At 66.7% G+C, this 18701-nt stretch overlaps 2 protein-coding genes across 3 annotated transcripts; one reads left to right on the forward strand and one right to left on the reverse strand.

Moving 5' to 3' along the window:
- Window positions 1-3150: 3150 nt before the first annotated feature.
- Window positions 3151-12884, forward strand: MAN1B1 (mannosidase alpha class 1B member 1). The gene is made up of 13 exons (XM_021081050.2): window positions 3151-3378; window positions 3745-3853; window positions 4531-4646; window positions 5506-5651; window positions 5869-5978; window positions 6882-7067; window positions 7577-7725; window positions 8039-8227; window positions 9706-9896; window positions 10546-10666; window positions 11152-11349; window positions 11434-11565; window positions 11923-12884. Exons 1-13 carry the CDS (start codon window positions 3271-3273, stop codon window positions 12124-12126), a joined length of 1959 nt encoding a protein of 652 aa, XP_020936709.1. The 5' UTR covers window positions 3151-3270; the 3' UTR covers window positions 12127-12884.
- A 1137-nt stretch (window positions 12885-14021) lies between these two features.
- On the reverse strand, window positions 14022-17851 carry DPP7 (dipeptidyl peptidase 7). Of its 2 annotated transcripts, XM_085001446.1 has the most exons (13): window positions 17747-17851; window positions 17386-17499; window positions 17161-17300; window positions 16912-17075; window positions 16547-16682; window positions 16387-16468; window positions 16143-16309; window positions 15897-15957; window positions 15395-15513; window positions 15142-15298; window positions 14945-15009; window positions 14535-14605; window positions 14022-14418 (listed from the first exon to the last, which is right to left on the reverse strand). In XM_085001446.1, exons 1-13 carry the CDS (start codon window positions 17826-17828, stop codon window positions 14283-14285), a joined length of 1494 nt encoding a protein of 497 aa, XP_084857572.1. In that variant the 5' UTR covers window positions 17829-17851; the 3' UTR covers window positions 14022-14282. The 2 variants fall into 2 exon arrangements, with proteins under 2 accessions (XP_084857572.1, XP_084857573.1); XM_085001447.1 differs by lacking the exon at window positions 16912-17075.
- Between the last annotated feature and the right edge of the window lie 850 nt (window positions 17852-18701).

Here is an 18701-nt window from a genome sequence, read left to right on the forward strand (position 1 = left end):
TATCCTTCCCTGAGGGCCCCCCTCAAACTTCCCCGTGACGGGGGGACCACTGTACGGGTCTCCGACTTCGACGAGGCTCCCCTGTTGGGCGGGCTTTGCACTTTCCCGCCTCTCTGGCCCCAGGCTGCAGGCTCCGTTGAATGCACCACTGGCACCACCAACTCCCACCCGGCAGGATTTACAGGGAAACTCCCACCTGGCAGGATTTACAGAGAAACTCCCACCTGGCAGGATTTACAGAGACCCCTTCCCCCCGCCCCACGGTGGCCCAAAGCATCGCCACGTACCCTTCTCCCTCCCTCCCAGAGCCACTCCCTCGAGATGGGCCTCTTTTGACCCGCGGCGAAGGGAGCTGTTCCTCCTCATCCTGAAGGCCTGAGAGCTCCTGCTGGAAACGGTCCCGCTCTGGGAGGGCCGTCTGCTCGCCGGGCGCTCCCGGGAGCCGAGGAGCCCAAGGATCACACCTGCCACCCAGAGACTTTGTCTTTTGGAGAAGACGCCTCCGGAAGGACTCCCTTCCACCCCACTGGCAAGACCCCACTACTCAGCCACTGCTAACCCACCCGTGCTGCCAACTGACACACCTGGCAAAGCACCCACCGTCGACGGAGCTGCACACCGTCTGGTGACCCGGAAGCAGAGATGCCACGGAACTGAATGGATGACCCCTGACAGACGTCAGGACCAGGCCTGCAGGCCCTTCCCTCGCTGTTGCTTCTGCCCCATCTTCTCCCTCTTCTCTGGACCCTTATCTGCATTTCCCCATTTACTGCAAAGCAGGGAACCGGAGTTCCTGTCGTGGCACAGCAGTTAATGCATCTGACTAGCATCCATGAGGTTGCAGGTTCGATCCCTGGCCTCGCTCAATGGGTTAAGGGTCCTGCGTTGCTGTGGCTGTGGTGTAGGCTGGCGGCTACAGCTCTGATTCAACCCCTAGCCTGAGAACCTCCATATGCCACGGGTTCGGCCCTAAAAAGACAAAAAAGAAAAAAGGAAAAAAGAAATCTTTTCCTAACATGAGACCAGCTGGCCAATTCCCCAGCCGAGGGCGTGGCAGCCATCACTTAACTTGTTGGCTAAATTAGTTTTGACAAATGCAGCCACTCGTCCACCTACTTGCTCAGCAAGAAAGCATCTGTGTGATATCAAAGACTACCTGCTCTTTCTGGAGAGGAGAAATTCTGTCGCAAAATCAGGGAGCAGGTGCAGTGGTTGCATTAAATTGTCCTGATTCTCTGGTCCTTTGATTTCTTCAGCTGGCCATCTTTAGGCCTAGGATCATGGGTTAGAACCATCATATAATTTGGAATTATCACATTACTTAAAATTTTACTGTTTTTATGCTATTATTGTCATTATCTTGGGCTGTGCTCATGGCACGCACAAGTTCCCTGGCCAGGGATCAACCTGGAGCCACAGCCACAGCAGTGACAATGCCTAACCCTAACCCTAATTAATGCCTTGCACACTTTTTAGCCACATGCTCAGCGTATCCAAGTTCCTGGGCCAGGGACCAACCCTTCACTGTTTGCAGCCTGCACCCCAGCTGCAGCAGTGTTGGATCCTTACCTGTGCGCCCCAAGGGAACTTCCTGCACAATCACTTTTAACCTTTGTACCTGTTTCCTGTGGAGCCTTTGTAGAAAGGACACCTAAAGGGTGGTGTTGCTCAACTCTCGGGGGAGGAGCTCCCAGGCTACAGCCCTGCCGAGGTATGGACCTCAGACGGGAATGCCTGAGGCTGAGGCTCCCTGCTCACCTTCCTTCTCTCGTCAATGTGGCCTTAATGGGCTCCACGTGTGGTGCACTTTCCCTCTGACGGGGACGTCACAGCCGGGAAAGGCCCTTCCTGACACCAAGAGACAAGATGTACTAAACGGAAAACCTGATTCTCGATCAGTGATGCTTTCAAAGTTCCTGATCACAGCAGCACCGAATCCTTAACCCGCTGAGCGAGGCCAGGGATCAAACCCACATCCTCAGGGTTACACGTCAGATTCACAGCCCGCGGAGCCACGACGGGAACTCCGACCTTTCACATTCCCCCTTTCACATTCCCGGGCAAGAGGCTGCTTACTACCCAGCAGGAGGAAGATTTCCTTTCCGCCAGGCAACAAACAGTTCACCATTGAGAGATGAGACCAGCCAACGAGAAGCCACTAGATTTACAACTCCCAGTTTCCTCTAACGGACTCTGTTTAGAACAGCACCTACAATTTCCACTTCTTAGGAACAAAAAATGTATACTTCTTGGTTTCTGCGGACTCGCCTGTAGTTTTTCTATAAGAAGTTTACCCCAAATTGCAATTCTCTGTTTTTCCTGAGTGAACCCATTTTTTCTGATAACTGGCTGTTTAATTTGGCCCTGGCTGCACCACGTGAAAGTTCCCTGGCCAGGGAGGGAACCCACGCCACAGGAGGGACCCAAGCCGAATCGCTGCAGTGACAACTCGGGATCCTTAACCCACTAGTCGCAGACCTCCGCTGGCTATTTTATTTTTAAGGTCAACGGAGGTGTTGGGAGAAAGCAGCCCCTCCCAACTTTTTTTCTGTGCAAAATAACATCCCTTGGTTTCTAGCCTTGCATATTATTTGTAGACGTTGGACGTCCGTAATTGCAGTTTCTCTGCCGTTCCTGAATAATTTTACTTTGCGGGCAAAAGCGCTGACTAGACTATTAAGGTTCACAGGGCCAATGGCTTAAAACTCCGAGAGCCTCTGACTGCACCGGGCACTCAGATCCCTCGCTCGGCCGGACCCCAGGTGCAGGCTGGCACACGCCTCAAAATCCACCGGCTGGGCGGGCGAGGTCCAGACCTGGGGTCCGGGGTCTCACTGATCTCGAGAGACCCGGCCACCACCGCCCACAGGCCCTGAAGAAGCACGGCCCCGGGGAGCAAGCACCAGCAGGGCGGAGGAGACCCTCTGCAGCGGAGCCTCGGCACCTCCGCAGCCAGGAAGCGCGGCTGAGGTGGGCGCAGGCGCGCGCGCGCCGAGGGCGTGAGGTCACCGCGCACGCAAGCACGCACAGACGCGAGCGTCGTAGGACGTAGGGCGCCGCCGGAGAGGCGGCGGGCGGCGGGCGCAGGCGCAGAGGGACGCGGGGGCGCGGCAGAGGCGCATTGGTGGCGCCGCGCGATGGGCGGGGAGTGGTCCGCGCTGCGATGGCAGCTCCCGGCAGCAGCAGGACCGGCCGGCCTCTCAGCCCCGCTCGGAGCCCAGCCTCCTGACGCCGCCCGGGGGCGAGGTCTCGCGGACCTCCGCCGCTGTCATGTATCCGCCGCCGCCGGAGCCGCGTCGGGATTTCATCTCGGTGACGCTGAGCTCTGGCCGGAGCTACGACGACAGCAAGGGCCCGAGACGGCGCTCCTGCTGGCGGGTGAGGCGCGGGCCGGGCGGGGGCCTGGTTTGGGGCGCGAGTCGGGGGCCCAGCGGGTCCGGGCGGCGACAAAGCCACAAGGGGGCCTGAGCCGGGACGCTCGGGAGGCCGGTCCTCCTCCACGGGCCACGCACGGGGCCTGACGCTTTCAGGGCACGTTTTCCGTCCCCTCCTACGTGGACCAGGGCGACGTGTCACCTGCGGGGTCCCGGCAGCCTGGGACCCCTGCGGAGAGGGAACTGGCCGCGGCTCGGAAACAGCGGGGCTTCTGAATCTCTCGGCGTCCCGGCAGAGTCTGGAGCACGGGGAGAGGGCTCCAGTTGGGCCATTTTCGGTGAAACGCGTGCTCGCCCGTCCCTCTCGTAGCAATGGAAGCAGCTGTCGAGGTTACAGCGGAACGTGATTCTCCTCCTGCTGGCGTTTCTCGCGCTCTGCGGCCTCCTGTCCTTCGTCAGCCTGGCTGAGGAGTGGAAAGGTACCAGCTGCTGCGGGCGGCCTGAAGGGAGGCGTGTGGTCACGGAGGGGGACAAGACAGGGGCAGCGGTGGTCCTGCAGCGGCAGGAGGCAGGGGCCGCAGCGGATGGGCAGGAGGAGGCAGGAAGGAGAAGCCTCGGGGGTTTCCACACAGCCCCCCGGCCGGAGGGTGGCCGTGGCTCAGAGGCTGTGTGCTGTTCCCAAGGGCCCGGGCAAGGGCTGGCCTCGCGGCCCGGCTCCGGTCAGGGAGGGTCCGGTCCCGAGGTCGGACGCTCAGTGTCACCGCGTTCGTGCGCCTCTACCACGGGCCACCGGGTGTTCGGGAAGGCCGGGGCCGGGCCGGTGTGGCTGGAGAGGCCCCGTCTGCACTGCCCTGAGCTTGCTTCTCTGAGGAGGACAGCCAAGCGCCTCTGTGGGGAGCTCCCTCTGTGCCCCGAGGTGGAGACGGTGGCAGCAGGGAGCCGGGCTGTGGGCGGGGAGAAGGGCGAACCCCGGAGGCTCTAGAGAAGGTGGGATTCCCTCGGCCGTTCTCGGCTCCCGGCACCTGCTTTCCGGTGGTTCCGCTGCGTCCTCCTCCTTGTGCAGGAGTCAGGGCCGGGCGTGCGGTGCTCAGCCACCTGCCCCGCTCTCCTCCAGGCCTGGTGGCCTGTCTCGGGTGACCTAGGTTCTCTTGCTCAGCCCTGGAGGGCAGGTCGTCGGAAGAACTGAACGTGAGACCAGCCAACCCACCCATCCTGCCAGCTCCTCGGAAAGCAGAGGCGAAGCCGGAAACCCTCCCGGGGGGCCCACCGCAGGTACTGTGACTCAGCCGTACGTGGGGCTGTGGCCGGGTCCTTTCCAGAAGCCCTGGAGAACAGCGGGTGCCGTTTCAGATGGACGGGGAGGGTTCTGATCCTCAGCCCGCGTGTGAGGGTTGAGCCTCAGGTGTCTCGCGGTGGGCTGGTTGGACGGAGGATTCCTGGGGAGAGGAGGAGGGGCCCTCTCTCCTTCCTCCTCTTTGCAGGCCTGCTGGGCAGGCTCCTGGTAGGTGTGAAGGAGACGGGTCCCCTGTCCCTGGGAGCTGCTGGCCGGGGGCACTCAGGCAGGTGGCCGAGTTGCCAGGGCCCCGAGTGGCAGGGTCGGGCTTGGGACTCCTCGGGTGCGGGGTGCGTGTCCTCCTAGTCCTGCTCCACTGCTGCCCTTACGGGGGGGCTGGGCAGGTGGGCAGGGAGTAGGGGGTGTAGGGCCCAGGGGGTGGGAGGCTGCCACAGAGCCTGGGAAGGTCCCTGCAGAGGGAGGGAGGGGGCTCCAGGGGGGTGGCCCCGAGAACCCGGGTGCTGTGCAGCTGGGGACGCCCGGCACTGCCGAGGCCCCCCAGGGAGAGTCCCCGGGCCAGCTGCCTGCCAGACTCCCTGCTGCAGGGCTGCCGGCGGGATGGGGGCGGGGGGCTGCCCACAACCTGTCTTCCTGGAGGGGCTGCGTGTGAAAGAGCCGGCGGGCGTTCTTTCCTCCTCTTCTTTGTTCCACGGGAAGGTGGACGCGGCCTCCTCCGGGAAGGGACAGCCTCTTGGGGTCCACCCGCAGCGTGGGGCCGGCCCTGAGCCGGAGGCAGGTTCCAGCTGCAAGAGAACCAGCAGTTGAGTCGTTTCACGCGTGACTCTTGTGTTTGCGCAGAGGCCTCAGAGGCATTTCCGCCGGGGACCCCCCAAGCTGCAGATGAGAGCCCCCGAGAGCGACGCCAAGGACAGGGGGCAGGATGCGGCGGCCCCGGGGGCGGGGGCGGGCGGCGCTGGCTGGGAAGGCGCCGCGCAGAGAACCAGGTACCAGGAGCGGGCGGGGGTCTGAGTGTGGGAGACCAGGTCCTTCTCTGGGGCAGCTCTTCTCCGAAAAGCAGGGGGAAGCACCGGGCCGGGGAGGAGGGCTTACCCTTGAGGCGGCTGCCTGCGGGTGGCGCTCCCACCTGGGGTCTGAGCCAAACCGCAGCGCCCCGTGCCTGTGCTCCGGCTCTGAGCGCCCCTCCTCGTCCGTCCCCTCCAGCTGGAGAGGAGCCGCGACAGAGCCGGAGCAGGGCACCCGAGACCCCTTGAGGAAGGCAGAGGGCACCCCCAAGCCTTCCCCGCAGGCTGCGAGGATCCCACAGGATCCAGGTGAGCTTGCACCCGGGCCCCGGGGCCTCTCCTGGGCCTTCGGACGTTGGGGGCGAGGGGGCACAGAGGAGCATCGGGCGAGGGGGTGGCTCCCGCCGCCGTGCCCCGTGCCACTCTCCCTCGGACACCCCGCGGGCCCCGGTCCTCGGGTCGGGCCCTTAGAGCTCTGGTGACGACAGTGGCTCCTGGGCGGCCTGGCGGCCTGGGCCGAGCACTGCAGCCACGGGAGGCACACGCCAGAGGAGGCGCGTTTCTGGGCCGGTGTCCGGGGGGCGGGGTCCTGGGTCCGAGGCCTGTGGGCACATAGCTGGCCCTCATGGTGCCCCCGGGCCGACAGCTGTGGGCGACCTCGCGGGATCCCCGCCTCCGGCCCCGGTGGGTGGGGGCCGGCAGGGCTGGCGCCCTGTGAGCGCTGCGTGGCCTGGCCCCGTGTGGCATCGGGAATGGGCGCATGGCTGTGGGTATCGACACGGGTGGCCTGGAACACGTGAAGGGGCAGCTGTGGCCACACACGACCCCCGCATGGTCGCCCGTGTGCACGTGGTCTTGAGAGGGCGCCGTGGGAGGGTTCCTCGCGGCCTTGGCGGTGCTGGTAGCCTATCGCGTCCCCTGCGGACGCGCCCGGAGCTGATGGAGCCGGGGGTGGGCACTGGGAGATGAGGTGTCCTGTCCCCGGCACCCGTCCTACGTTGCGTCCCCAAGCCCAGATGGCGCAGGCAGCAGCACTGGTTCTGTGGCCTCGGCTGCCTTTGCCCGCTGAGTGTCCCCTGCCCTGAGGGTCGCGAGGGCAGGAGGGCAGCGGGCGTGGCTCTGAGCGTCGGTCCTGCAGCACCGCCTCCTGTCCCCCGCTGGTGCTCCTGGGGCCCTCGGAGGCATCCCCACGGCCCGCTTCCCTCCTCCCAGCCCAGCAGAACGAGCGCCAGCAGGCCGTGGTGGAGGCCTTCCGCCACGCGTGGGCCGGGTACCACAAGTTTGCCTGGGGCCACGACGAGCTGAAGCCCGTGTCGCGGTCCTTCGCCGAGTGGTTCGGCCTCGGCCTCACGCTGATCGACTCCTTGGACACCATGTGGATTCTGGGCCTGAAGAAAGGTACCCGCTCACGCCTGGCGCGCGGCCGGGTTCCCGCGGGTGCCCCTCGGCAGGCAGCCAGACAGCTTCCCGGGACGTCTTCCCTCCCGGGTCCTTCTGGGGCCGCGTTTGCCCTCGTCCTGGGTGCCGGGGTGGACGTGCTGGGGCCCGGGGGCGGTTCCTCTGTCCCCTGCTGTCCACTCGTTGGGGTGCTGTGTCTCGGGTTTCTGCGCTGGTGACGTCAGCACCGGTTTTCAGCCTGGTGATTGGGCTGAAGGCTGCCCGCCCCCCAGTTGCTCTGCGGTGCTCCTTTGTGTCGTGGCCTTGGATGGTCCGGCATTTGTCCTAAGCTGCCAGGCTGTGCCCAGCCGCGTTCCGCCCCCCGCCCCACATATTTGGCGCCGGGACGTGACAGCCCCGCAGGGACAGAGGCCCCGCAGGGACAGAGCTCTCCAAGGGCCGCGCGCGTGTCCCGCCGTGGCTCTTGACGCTCTTGACGCGTCCTGTACCGCTGCTGTCTCGTGTGTCAGAATTTGCAGAGGCCAGGGAGTGGGTGTCCGAGAAACTGTGGTTTCAGAAGAACGTGGACGTCAATCTGTTTGAGAGCACGATCCGGATCCTGGGGGGGCTCCTGAGCGCCTTCCACCTGTCGGGGGACGACCTCTTCCTGGAGAAGGCTGTGAGTGTCCAGTGCTCCACAGTCGTGCTCGGCTCGTGGGGTCCGGGGCGGGCGTTTGCTCCCACCTCCCGGCTCCGATCGATGCACACGAGTCGGTCCCCGCACACGTGCGTGTCAGCGCCTGCGGGAGAACCTTCCTGCGCTGCTGGAGTCCAGCTCGGTGTCTGCTGCCGTTGGGTGTTGGGGCCCCGGGGGGCCCCAAGCTCATGCTTTTCCACTTAATTGGATGAAAACGGGTGACGGGCCAGCGTGTGACGTGGAGGCAGGGCCGCTGGGGGGCAGCAGTGAGTGACTCCTCGCTGTATTGTGTCAGGAGGACTTTGGAAATCGCTTGATGCCTGCGTTCCAAACACCCTCGAAGATTCCGTACTCCGACGTCAACATCGGCACTGGAGTTGCTCACCCGCCCCGATGGACCTCCGACAGCACGGTGGCCGAGGTGACAAGCATTCAGCTGGAGTTCCGGGAGCTGTCCCGTCTCACGGGCAACAAGAAGTTTCAGGTACGGAGGGGCTGCGTTTCTGGCTGGAGCGGGTTTGTCGCGGGAGCTGCCTCTGCTCATCGCAGCGGGTGCAGTTTGCGTGGCCGGTGGGCTGGGCCAAGAGACGATGTTGTTTGGGGGACTGTCCCCATTCTTTCTTGGAGGACGGCAGCGTCTTGTGGTACCAGGCGCGCGGGCATGAAAGGCATCGACTGGGAGGGTCCTGTGCCCGGCCCGCCCTCGCTCGTGCCCGTCCCTAGGGCGCTGCCGGCGGACGGCCTGTCGTGCAGCGCTCTGCGGGGCCCCGGTTCCCCCCACGGTTGTCCTGGGGCCCGCCTGTGCCCTCGTGCGGGGTGGCCCTGTCGCGGTCACGTGCTGCGGGATGTGTTGAGAGGCCGGGTTTCTGTGGCCAATTCTGTGCTGGCGACCTGGTGGTCGTCCCTGCGGGGGCTCCCGGGGTGGGCGCCGTGCACACGTCTGCCCTGGTGCGTGGTCAGTACAGACCTGTCCGTGGATGGAGGACCCCCTGTAACAGCTGTCTTGCCCCCCGTTGCCTGAGTCCTCAGCAGTCACTGTCCCAGTCACCCGGGCCCCTGTGGACCAGTTCGCAGCATGTGGCTTTTCTCCACGTTGATCTGTTTCATCAGCTTTGCTTTTCTTGAGGTTGGCGTGGGGTCTAATTGGGGAGCCCGGCCTCTCCCGTGCACGCTGCGTGTTCTCCCGTGTTTGCTGCTGTCACCGTCATCTGCTTTTAGGAAGATGCCTGGCACTCTTGGCGCCTCGCCTGGTCGCTGCTCAGCCCTAGGTGGCTGCACGAGGCTTTGCTCTGGCGGTTCCTCCTCGTGGGGCTCTCCCGTCAGACGGCAGTGGCGGTCTGTCTGCCCCCCGGGCTCTCTGCTCTGCAGCTGCGGCCTTGTCACTGGGCTTCCTTTTCCTGGGCAGCAGTCTCTCCTCCTCCCTCCGTCACGCGGGCCTTGACCTATTTGCCGCCAGGGACATGAGCAACAGGCTTCCTGCCCTGGTCCCGCCCCGCAAAGGGTGCATCTTGCCGCAGCACAGACCGAACACGTACCGCCTGGTGCGGGGTGAGCCGGCTGGAGTTGCACGTGCCCTCACTGACCATTTGCAGAGCGCCGCGTGTGAGCGGTCGGCGTGCGCGTGTCCTCTGTGTACAGCTGTGGGTCCCGGTCCCCTGCCCGTTACTGGACTGAAGCGTTGGTGTTTTCTGTGTTGTTGGCAAACCCTCACCCAGGGTCTCGGGAGCGTGCTCCTGTGACATCTCTCAGGACCTGGGCAGACACCGCCCCTGCACTGGGGCTGGGAGTTGTCCCCGGGACCCGAGCAGCCCCGTCGGCAGGGCCCGCGGCCTCCGCGGCCCAGCGAGGCAGCCGCGTCTGTGGGTGGCCGCAGACCTGGGCGCCGTGCGGTGCGGCCGCTTCTCCAAAACCCCCCGGAGTGGCGGGGCGGAGCCGCTCACCCGCACCCCCTGGTGCCCGCAGGAGGCGGTGGAGCAGGTGGCGAGGCACGTGCACTCCCTGTCGGGCAAGAAGGACGGGCTGGTGCCCATGTTCATCAACACCAACAGCGGGCTCTTCACCCACCTGGGCGTGTTCACCTTGGGCGCCAGGGCCGACAGCTACTACGAGTACCTGCTGAAGCAGTGGATCCAGGGCGGGAAGACGGAGACGCAGTGAGGCCCGCTCCTCTGCCTCGGGGCCCCAGCGCTCGGGCAGGGCACGGCGGCCTCCCCAGGCCGGGCCTCGGCGCCTCCGTGGGCGGCCTCTCTCCCCACGGCCTGCGTGCAGAGGCAGGGCCTGGCCGGACCCCGGGGGCGGCGCGTGGTCCGCGCCAGGCGGGCCCGGGTCTTCCTTGGGGCCCAGCACCCGGCGGAGGGAGGGCAGCCGGGAAGGTCCGGGCCTCCTCTGCTCAGCACCCTGCCGCTCAGCCCGCACGCTGTCCTGGGAAGCAGCGCGGCAGCTCACGGTCCGGCCTGGAACAGGCAGACGAGCCCTCGTGAGGGTGCTGGCTCCGCCCCGGGGTGACCGTGACCCCGACTCGGGGGCGGGGCAGCCCCAGGCCGATGCCCGGGGGAGACACGAGGGTTGTGCCCCTGGGAGCCCGTGGGGTGGGCTCAAGAACCGGCGTGGGCGTGAAGGGTCCCGGGCTCTGCCCGGGCTGGTCTGGGGGGCCCTGGGGGCTATGGAGGCGGGACCCCTGGGGGGCGAGCCAGGCCTGGCGGCCCCTGGAACACACACAGCAGCTCAGGCTGTGCCCTGTCCCCGGGAGGCTGGGGCCGAGCAGCCGCCGGGCCTGAGCACGGGGCCCTGCTGTCTGCACAGGCTGCGGGACGACTACCTGGAAGCCGTGGAGGGGATCAGGAGGCACCTCCTGGGCAGGTCGGAGCCCCGGAAGCTCACCTTCGTGGGGGAGCTTGCCCACGGCCACTTCAGCGCCAAGATGGTGAGCAGGAGCCTGGTCCAGCGGGGCCTTGGCGCCCCCCCCCCCAACTTGTCCTTGACGCCCGATGGTGGAGGGAGCCGTGCGATTCTGGCCACAGAGCAGGAGCTGTCGGGGCGGCCTTGGGCTGCAGGGCCTGGGGTGTCCCGGGCCGGCAGGGGGAGCCGAGGTCTGTGGGGTGCCAGCGCCCCTCCCGCCCCCCGGCCCCTCCCCTGCCCCCGGGGCCCAGCCCTCCACTCCCAGCCCCGCCTGCAGCCCCGGCCCTCCTGTCGGCACTTGGGGCGGGGGTGGGGGAGCCCCGGATCAGGCGGGCGGTCCTCCCGGCAGCTTCTCCCTGCCCACGTGGAGCCCTGGGGGCTCTGCCTGCGGTTCAGCGCCCTGTCCGAGCCCTGCGGGCCCGCAGGCCTCCTGGGGTCCCCGGGGGGCGGGAGCGGAGGGGGCGCCGGCCCGCCGTGGAGGCCGTGCTGGTGGAGACCCTCTGGTTTCAGGACCACCTGGTGTGCTTCCTGCCGGGGACACTGGCTCTGGGCGCCCACCACGGCCTGCCCGCTGACCACATGGAGCTGGCCCGGGCGCTCATGGACACCTGCTACCAGATGAACCGTCAGATGGAGACGGGGCTGAGCCCCGAAATCGCGCACTTCAACCTGTATTCCCAGAAGGCCGCGAAGGACGTGCAGGTCAAGGTGAGCTGGCGGCGGAGGGGGGCGGTGCTGGGGGGGAGCGAGGGGGGCGCAGGGAGGCGAACCCTGAGCCCGCGTCCTCCCCAGCCGGCTGACAGGCACAACCTGCTGCGGCCCGAGACGGTCGAGAGCCTCTTCTACCTGTACCGCTTCACGGGCGAGCGCAAGTACCAGGACTGGGGCTGGGAGATCCTGCAGAGCTTCAACGCGTACACCAGGGTGAGCGTCCCCGGCTCCCGCCCGTCCCCTGCCCTGGCCTCGCCGTTCAGGGTGCACGGGACCCGGGGGCCAGGGGGCCGGGCCCGCCTCCTTCCGGTCTCGAGGGGCCAGCCCGTGTCGGGAGGGTCCCTGCAGCGGCCCGAGGCCACAGAGCGGGTCCTTTGCGGGTCCCCCATGTGGCCCGCGCAGCACTTTGCACCTGGTCACTGGAGGGCTGCTGGCACCCCAGGGCGCCTCGGGAGGAGCCCCGCCGGGCCCCCGGGCGGGCTGCGGTGCGTGGGCTCGGAGGGCGCCTCGGCCGGCCGCCCCGCACGGCCGACCTGCGCTCGTGACCCGGCGGCCTGGGCTCTCGCGCAGGTCCCCTCGGGCGGCTACTCGTCCATCGGCAACGTCCAGGATGCCCGCAACCCCCAGCCCAGGGACAAGATGGAGAGCTTCTTCCTCGGGGAGACCCTCAAGTACCTGTACCTGCTCTTCTCCGACGACCCGGACCTGCTCAGCCTGGACGCCTACGTCTTCAACACCGAGGCGCACCCCCTGCCCATCTGGGCCCCCGCCTAGGGCGGGCCCGCTGCCCGGTGGGCGCGGCTCGGGGCTCTGCCGCGCGTGGTCGCCGAGGGCGCCTGTCGGCAAGACCCTGGCCCTGCCCTCGGCTGTGCGGCGCCCACCCAGCTGGCGGGACGTGCTCCGGGCCGGGCCGATGGCAGAGGCCAGCGGCCGTCCGGCCCGGGACGTTTCGGGTCCTCGGAGGCGCTTGAGGGGGCTGCTGGCGCCCGCGCTCCGCCTCTGGCTCCGGGCGCCTCGCCTGGTTGTCATCAGGACACTGGCCATCAGGAGCCCGTCGGAACACGTCAGCGCTGTGATGTGGGGAGGCCCTGCCCCCGGGAGCCTTCCGCCTCCTTCCTGAGAAGATCAGATTCTGACTCGATTCCCGAGGCCCGGGTGCCTCCTGCTGCTGCGCCGCGCACGGGCTCCGTGGGGGTCCCGGGGCCTGCGGTCACCCTGGGCCACTCGGGGTCCCCGGAGGCGCGATGTGGTGGTCAGAGACGGGAGCCGAGGGGCCAGCCCGGGTGCGGCTCAGCCTCGAGGTCTCAGAGCCTGTGGACGTGCCCTGACCCCAGGGTCTCGGGGTGTCCGTGACCTTATGGGCAGCAGCCGGGCTCCGGCAGCTGCAGTGTTTACACGTTGGACTCAGGGATCCTCCCCCTGCCCTGCAGGTGCGGGGCGGGGCGGGGCGGGGCTGGGCGGGAAGGTCACCTGCTCCCAGGCCAGCTCCGTGGAGGGACTTTTCAGTCAGGATAAATGTACGTTTGTTTTAACTGGTGTCTGCGTCTTTTATTCCCTGAAGTGCCTGTGCGGTCTGCGGAAGGGGCAGAGTTTAGGTCAGGCCTCGTGTGTTGAGGTCAGCTTTGCTTGCTTGCTTGCTTTCAGAACCTGCACCATGTGCAAGTTTCCAGGCCAGATTGTTGAACTTGAGTCCAAGCTGCGACACCACCACTTCTGGAGTGCCAGATCCGTACCTCTGTGCCAAGGGTCGAACTGGTGTCTCCGGAAAGACAAGCTGGTCCATTAACCTGGTGTGCCAGGCTGGGAGCCCGAGATCAGCTTTGTTTCTGCCTGCAGGGGTGGGGCTGGGGGCGTCTGAAGCAGGAGCCCCATGTGCAGGCACTGGGCACTCGTGCTGGGTAAAGATGTGGCCGCAGTGGGTCCCAGCTGCCTCACCAGCATCCTTGGTACATGGGGTTTCTCCTGCGGCTCTTTAGGGTCCTGGCCAGCCCTGTCCTCCCTCCTTGACTCCCAGAGTAGGTGTCCCTTAGGCCTGACAGGGTATGGGTTTCCAGAATGAGGACAAGAAAGCTGTCCCTGGCCTGGCCGCCTGCCCAGGACCCGATGCCCGAGTGGCTCAGGCCCGGCCTTCCCTGCATGTACGATTGGGCGTGGTTCTCGCCAGCCCCGGAGCATGGCTTTCTCAGCAGCCTCTGCACCCGTGCGGCCCAGTACCAGGCAGGACCTGCCCCCCGGTGGCTCCTCTGCCGCCCTGCGGGGCTGCTTCCTTCCCTGGCCCCGGGCCCTGCAGCTTTCTGTCCTTAGCTGTGCGAGGCCTGCCTTGTCCAGGCCCTCATGGCTGCTGGCTCCCTGCCCTGCAGGGCCCAGCTGGACGATATGCAGTGGTCCCTGTCCCCCAGCCCGGGAGCTGCCTTGGCAGGGCTCCCAGGCTCCCCACTCGGATCTGTCCCCACCCAGGGCCTGAGGTAGCTGAGTGAAGCTGCTTGTCCAGCCCACCCTCAGGCCTAGCTCCCAGCAGGTGGATGGAGCCTGTGTGGCTCCCCGCCAGCCACTGCGTGGTCCTGGATGGAAAGGAGCTGGGGAGGCGCCGGGGTGGCCTCTTGTCTCGGTGTCACAGGTCGGGCTGCTGAGGAACAGGCCCACGTCCCGTCACCCGAGACAGCAAACAGTGGAGCCGAGTCTGCTTTATTGAAGAGCTGAATAGTGGAAGTTGTGTGAGCAGGTTCACGGTGTCCCAGGCTTCAGCTGGGACCAGACACGGGCCAGGACGCCCCTGCCAGGTCACCAGTTGTTTGACCTCTCTCTCGGGTGAGGCCCTGCCCACACTGGGGGTGTGGGGGGGCTCTGGGTTCAGGAAGTTGGGTCTTGGCTCCTCCCCTTGACTGTGCAAGGAGCCCAGCAAGTCCTCCACTCCTGCCAGGGGAGCATCCTCAGCCTCTGTGCTCTGGGTGCTGTGCCAGCCTCAGCCGCTGCTCCCGCCTGGACGCCTCAACCCACTTGCCGATGAGGGTGGCCTCCAACCTGCGAGCCTCCACGACGGATGCGGGGTCTGCTGGGTGGGACGCCCTGAGGAATGGGCATGGGGGGCCCTCAGCTGGGAGGGCAGGCCTCACGCTCCCCTGTCCCACCTCCAGCCATCAGCCCAAGGCAGGGACCACACCCCTTCCCAGGCAGGACTGCACCTGAGGTCCAGGTGATGTGCCCCCCCATGGATGGTGATGGCGAGGACTGAGGCACTCAGGTTGCTCTGGATCTGGGTTGTTAGGGAGACTTGTCATCAGGAGCACGGCACATGGTCTGGGCTTCACCCCTTGTAGCACCACTTGCTGATAGCTGCTTGTCCCAGCTTGTGGGGGCGCAGCTAAATCAGTAGCTTGAGGCAACTGCATAGCCACATAGCCTTGAATGATCTCATTACAAATTAGATGCACATTAATGAGTTAGGTTAATTAATGGTCAGATCCCCATAAGAAGTCAGCAACAGAACCAAATAAAGGAGAGGAGAACACAAATTTTGAAGCAAGATGAAGGAGCTACAGAGCCAAGAGCGCTGGGGTCCACAAAGGGGCAGGGCTGCCTGGCTGTGACTCACCCCACCCCTTGCCCAGGGGTCCAGGTCACCATTGGAGAAGATGATGTTGCTGGCAGCTGTGAGTTCTGAAAGGGACAGAGTAAGCAGTGGTGGGGACTGGGTGTGGCCCCCCGAATCTGTGATGCAGGGGCCAGATCAGACTCCAGCTGTATCCTGGGAGTGGGAAACAGCCCCCACCCCCCTGCATGCAGCCTCACCGCCCCCCCCAAAGCTGGTCTGCAGCCAGTCCTGCCGGGGCCACACGCCCCACATGTCCAGGCAGTACTGCTGGCGGAGAGTTTCCGTGAAAGGCAGGTCAGGGAAGATGTCCGATACATTGTTGCTGGAAAAAGTCAGGTTGATCTCAGTGCAGGCCTGTGGGATACCCACACCACCATCAGGCTCATGGAGCACGGCACCTCATTTAGCACCCTCACCCCCACTAGTGCCAGGCCCCCAGTTTCCCCATACCTGGTAGTCCCAGGCCTTGGCATTGGGACCTGAGCCACAGCCTGTGGGGTCTGCACAGGCCTGGTACTGCGCATAGATGTCATAGCAGGGCACCGTGCCAGAGGAGTTGTACACCAGCCCTGGGGGAGAACCTTGCTGGCGCCAGGTGCCTGGACACCCAGCCTGCTCCCTGTTGGGAGTTCTGGGATCCCATGGCTCAGGAGGAGTGGAGTGCCTGGGTTTGTACTATCAGCTACTGCCAGGCTGCTAGGGGCGGCTGGGCAGCCCTCCTGATGCTCCCCCTACAGCAGGGTGGGCTGGGGTGGGGTGTGCTCACCTTCGCACCTGGGGACCTCCCGGAGAGCCACGGGGCAGTGCTAGGTCACTAGGAGGATGGTCACTTCCTGCACTAGGCTTCTGTGTCCCCTGTCCCCCCACAGCCCTCACTGGGCCTGGCGGTCCCTTCACCCTCCTGCTCCCATATGCCAACTCAGCACTGGCCTGTGCAGGTGGGCAGATGTACCCGTCAGCTCTCGGAGCCCCTTGATCCTCTGGCTCTTGCTCAGCAGTCGGTCACAGGCCACCTGGGGAGCCAGCGGGATGCCTCAGCGGCAGCCCCCACTCAAGACCTTCCGTGGCCCCAGGTCCTCGAGTGGGTTCAAGGCCCTCAGGCTGACCAGCTCTGGCCACTCCAGGGCAGCTGGGCCCTTCCCTGTCCATGGGGCACTGCCCTCCCCAGCACCCAGCGAGCCAGAAGCAGGCGCCTCGCCTGGACGGGGTTGGCAGGAAGGTGCGCCACGAAGTCGGTGGGGTACGGGTAATCCATCATGGCCAGCAGGGTGAAGGCGTTCCGGGCAAAGCCAAAGAGCTGGGTCAGGTCCTTCTGGCCCGAGAGCGGCTGGCAGGTGCCGAACTCCTGGCTGACCGTGTCATAGGCTGCCAGGACAAGAGTGTTGGGAGGCTGCAGGCATGTGGGGGGGGGGGCGGGGAGGCCTGGGGGGCAGCCTCCTCACCTCCCTGTAGGAACAGGTCCTTGATCTGCCGGAAGGCGTCCCGCACGCCCTGGGCACACTCGGGACCCTGGCCCTCAAAGTCCTGGAGGAAGGAAGGGAGTGGCTTCACCCAGGTTGCCCAGCAGCAGGGGTGGGGGCGGGGGGCAGAGCCCTCACTTACTGCTGAGACGTCCCGGAAGAACTGGTAGGGGTCCCCAAGGCCTGCCACGGAGACAACAGGTGCGCTGGCCGCCAGTGCCCCCGCCACCAGGTGGGGGTACTTCATCCTCAGGTAGGCGCTGAGCATTCCCCCGTAGCTGGGCGGGGGCACCAGATTAGCATGGTGCCCCCCACCCGCGCCCACCACCCACCACTCTGCGCCACCTCCCGCCGGCTGGAGCGCATCTCGGACCCCACTCCCCCCTCTACCTTCCGTGGAGCTCCCCCACCCTCTGCCCCCGAAGCAGGTAAAACTCAGACCCACAGAATCTCTGGCCAGGACCAAACACGCCTTTGTCCCAGGAGAGAAAGGAGGTGAGGACACACCTCCCACCAAAGGCGATGGCGGGGGCATCCTGGGCCCCAAGGTCCTGCCGCAGTGCCCGGAGCAGCCTCGCGAAGTCAGCCAGGGCCTGCTCCACCGTCAGCAGCTCCGTGTAGCCGCGCCACGTGGACCGCTCACCGAATGGGAGCGACTTCCCATAGTACCGCTGTGGGCAGGCGACCGGCAGACGCTGAGCCCGCGCCCGCCCTCGCTGGGTCCCGCCCTGCCCAGGCGACCCCGCTGGTACCCACGTGCTCAGCAAAGACGACCAGGGCCGCCTGCTGCGCCGCCAGCTCCAGGATGAACCCCGAGTTGTTGGCGAAGGACCACACGTCCCCCTCGTTGCCCGTGTAGAAGAACAAAGGCCCCTCGCCCTTCTTCCAGAACTTGTCTGTTGGAGGAAGGCGAGGGGCCGGGTGAGGGGTGTAGCCGTAGGTTCTCCCCCGACACCCTGAGCGGTCCCCAAGTGACCTCACCTGACACCAGGAACCTCTGGCGAAAGGTCTTGTTTCCAAACCTCTCGAAGTTGAAATGATCCAGGAGCTGCTCGAAGTAGACCTCCCGAAAGCCGGGCTCTGGGGGGCTGTGGGCTGGAGGGCGCGACCTCAGCGTCTGAGGGGGCGGGGCGGGGTGTGGGGGGGGGCGGAGGGGTCGGGGACCGGACCGAGGGGAGGGGCGGGGCGGGGGTGGGAAGCGGAGGGAGGGGGCGGGGCGGGCTGTGGGGGGGGGCGGAGGGGTCGGGGACCGGACCGAGGGGAGGGGACGGGACGGGGCGGACGGGGCGGGCGGGGCGGGGGTGGGAAGCGGAGGGCACGGGGCCCGCGGGTCTGCACTTACCCGCCGCCGCCAGGCTGCGCAGCTGCAGCGCCAGCAGAAGGGCCAGGGCCCAGGGCAGGGCCGGGGGGGGCTGCGAGCTCATGTCCAGGTCGCCTGCCGGCTTCTGTCGCGAGGGCGGGCTCACGTGACCGGCGGGCCCCTCACGTGACGGCCTGGGCGGGGCAGCGAGCCCTTTCCTCCCGCCGCTCAGCTTCCGCTGCTTTCCGCCCCGGTCCTCAAGCTTCCGGCGGCGCCGGCGTCGCCGTGGAGACGGTCGCCGCGGGCCCCGCCCTGGGCAGGGGACGAGTGTGCCCGGGCCCCGTCCTCCGGCGGCCCCTGCTCAGGGCCGGACCCACCTCCGGCAGTGGGAGCCGCGGAGGCGAGGAGGCTGCTGGGCGAGACGTGACCGCCTGCTGCTCGGCGCCGTCGCAGCCCGCAGCCGGTCCCGGCCCGCGCCCCGGGGGAGGGCCTGCGGCTCCGCGGGAGCCTGGGTGGGGAGGGGCCTGAGCGAGACGGCGGAGGGGGGCCTCTCGCTGAGGGTCAGCGGCGTCTGGCCAAGCGATCCTGAGGGCCCCGGCGGCGGCGGCGGCGGCGGCGGGGGGCGGGCGGGGCCTTGGCAGTCGCTGGGGTCGCTCCGGGGGCCGAGAAGGCGGGGAGGCCAAGGCTGGGACCTGCCACCCTCTCCCCTCCCCCTTGAGCCAGTCCCCTCCCTGGCTCCGCAGTGGGACAGGGCCTCGGGGGGCACCGGCGCCCAAGGACACAAGGGCCGCTTTTTCCCAGTGTCCAGGTCAGTGCCCGGAGAGGCCAGACTGGCAGAGCTGGGGACATGGGCAGTGAGCCAGGCCCCGAGCAAGTGGGGGAACGTGGTCTCTCCCAGACAGCAGAGGGAAGGGGAGTCACCTGTCCTCACTCCCAGGACTGTCCCTGGCCAGCGTGACCCCCGGTCTGGGGGATGGCCTGGGACGCTGGCTGCAGC

Source organism: Sus scrofa, chromosome 1 (genome assembly GCF_054392235.1).
Source record: "Sus scrofa isolate SSC_HxYL_T2T_F1_AM1 chromosome 1, Sscrofa_HxYL_maternal_Yorkshire_Landrace_v2.0, whole genome shotgun sequence".
NCBI classification, from domain to species: Eukaryota; Metazoa; Chordata; class Mammalia; order Artiodactyla; family Suidae; genus Sus; species Sus scrofa.

Excerpts from the sequence above, each read along its gene's own strand:
- DPP7 (XM_085001446.1), bottom strand. The coding sequence starts at position 17,828 with ATGAGCTCGCAGCCCCCCCCGGCCCTGCCCTGGGCCCTGGCCCTTCTG. Across the intron at positions 17,076-17,160 it reads TGGTCGTCTTTGCTGAGCAC|CGGTACTATGGGAAGTCGCT; the intron begins GTGGGTACCAGC and ends GCCTGCCCACAG. Across the intron at positions 15,514-15,896 it reads GGGGCTCCGAGAGCTGACGG|GGCTGGTGTACAACTCCTCT; the intron begins GTACATCTGCCC and ends GTTCTCCCCCAG.
- MAN1B1 (XM_021081050.2), top strand. The coding sequence starts at position 3,271 with ATGTATCCGCCGCCGCCGGAGCCGCGTCGGGATTTCATCTCGGTGACG. Across the intron at positions 9,897-10,545 it reads GGCGGGAAGACGGAGACGCA|GCTGCGGGACGACTACCTGG; the intron begins GTGAGGCCCGCT and ends CTGTCTGCACAG. Across the intron at positions 10,667-11,151 it reads GCCACTTCAGCGCCAAGATG|GACCACCTGGTGTGCTTCCT; the intron begins GTGAGCAGGAGC and ends CTCTGGTTTCAG.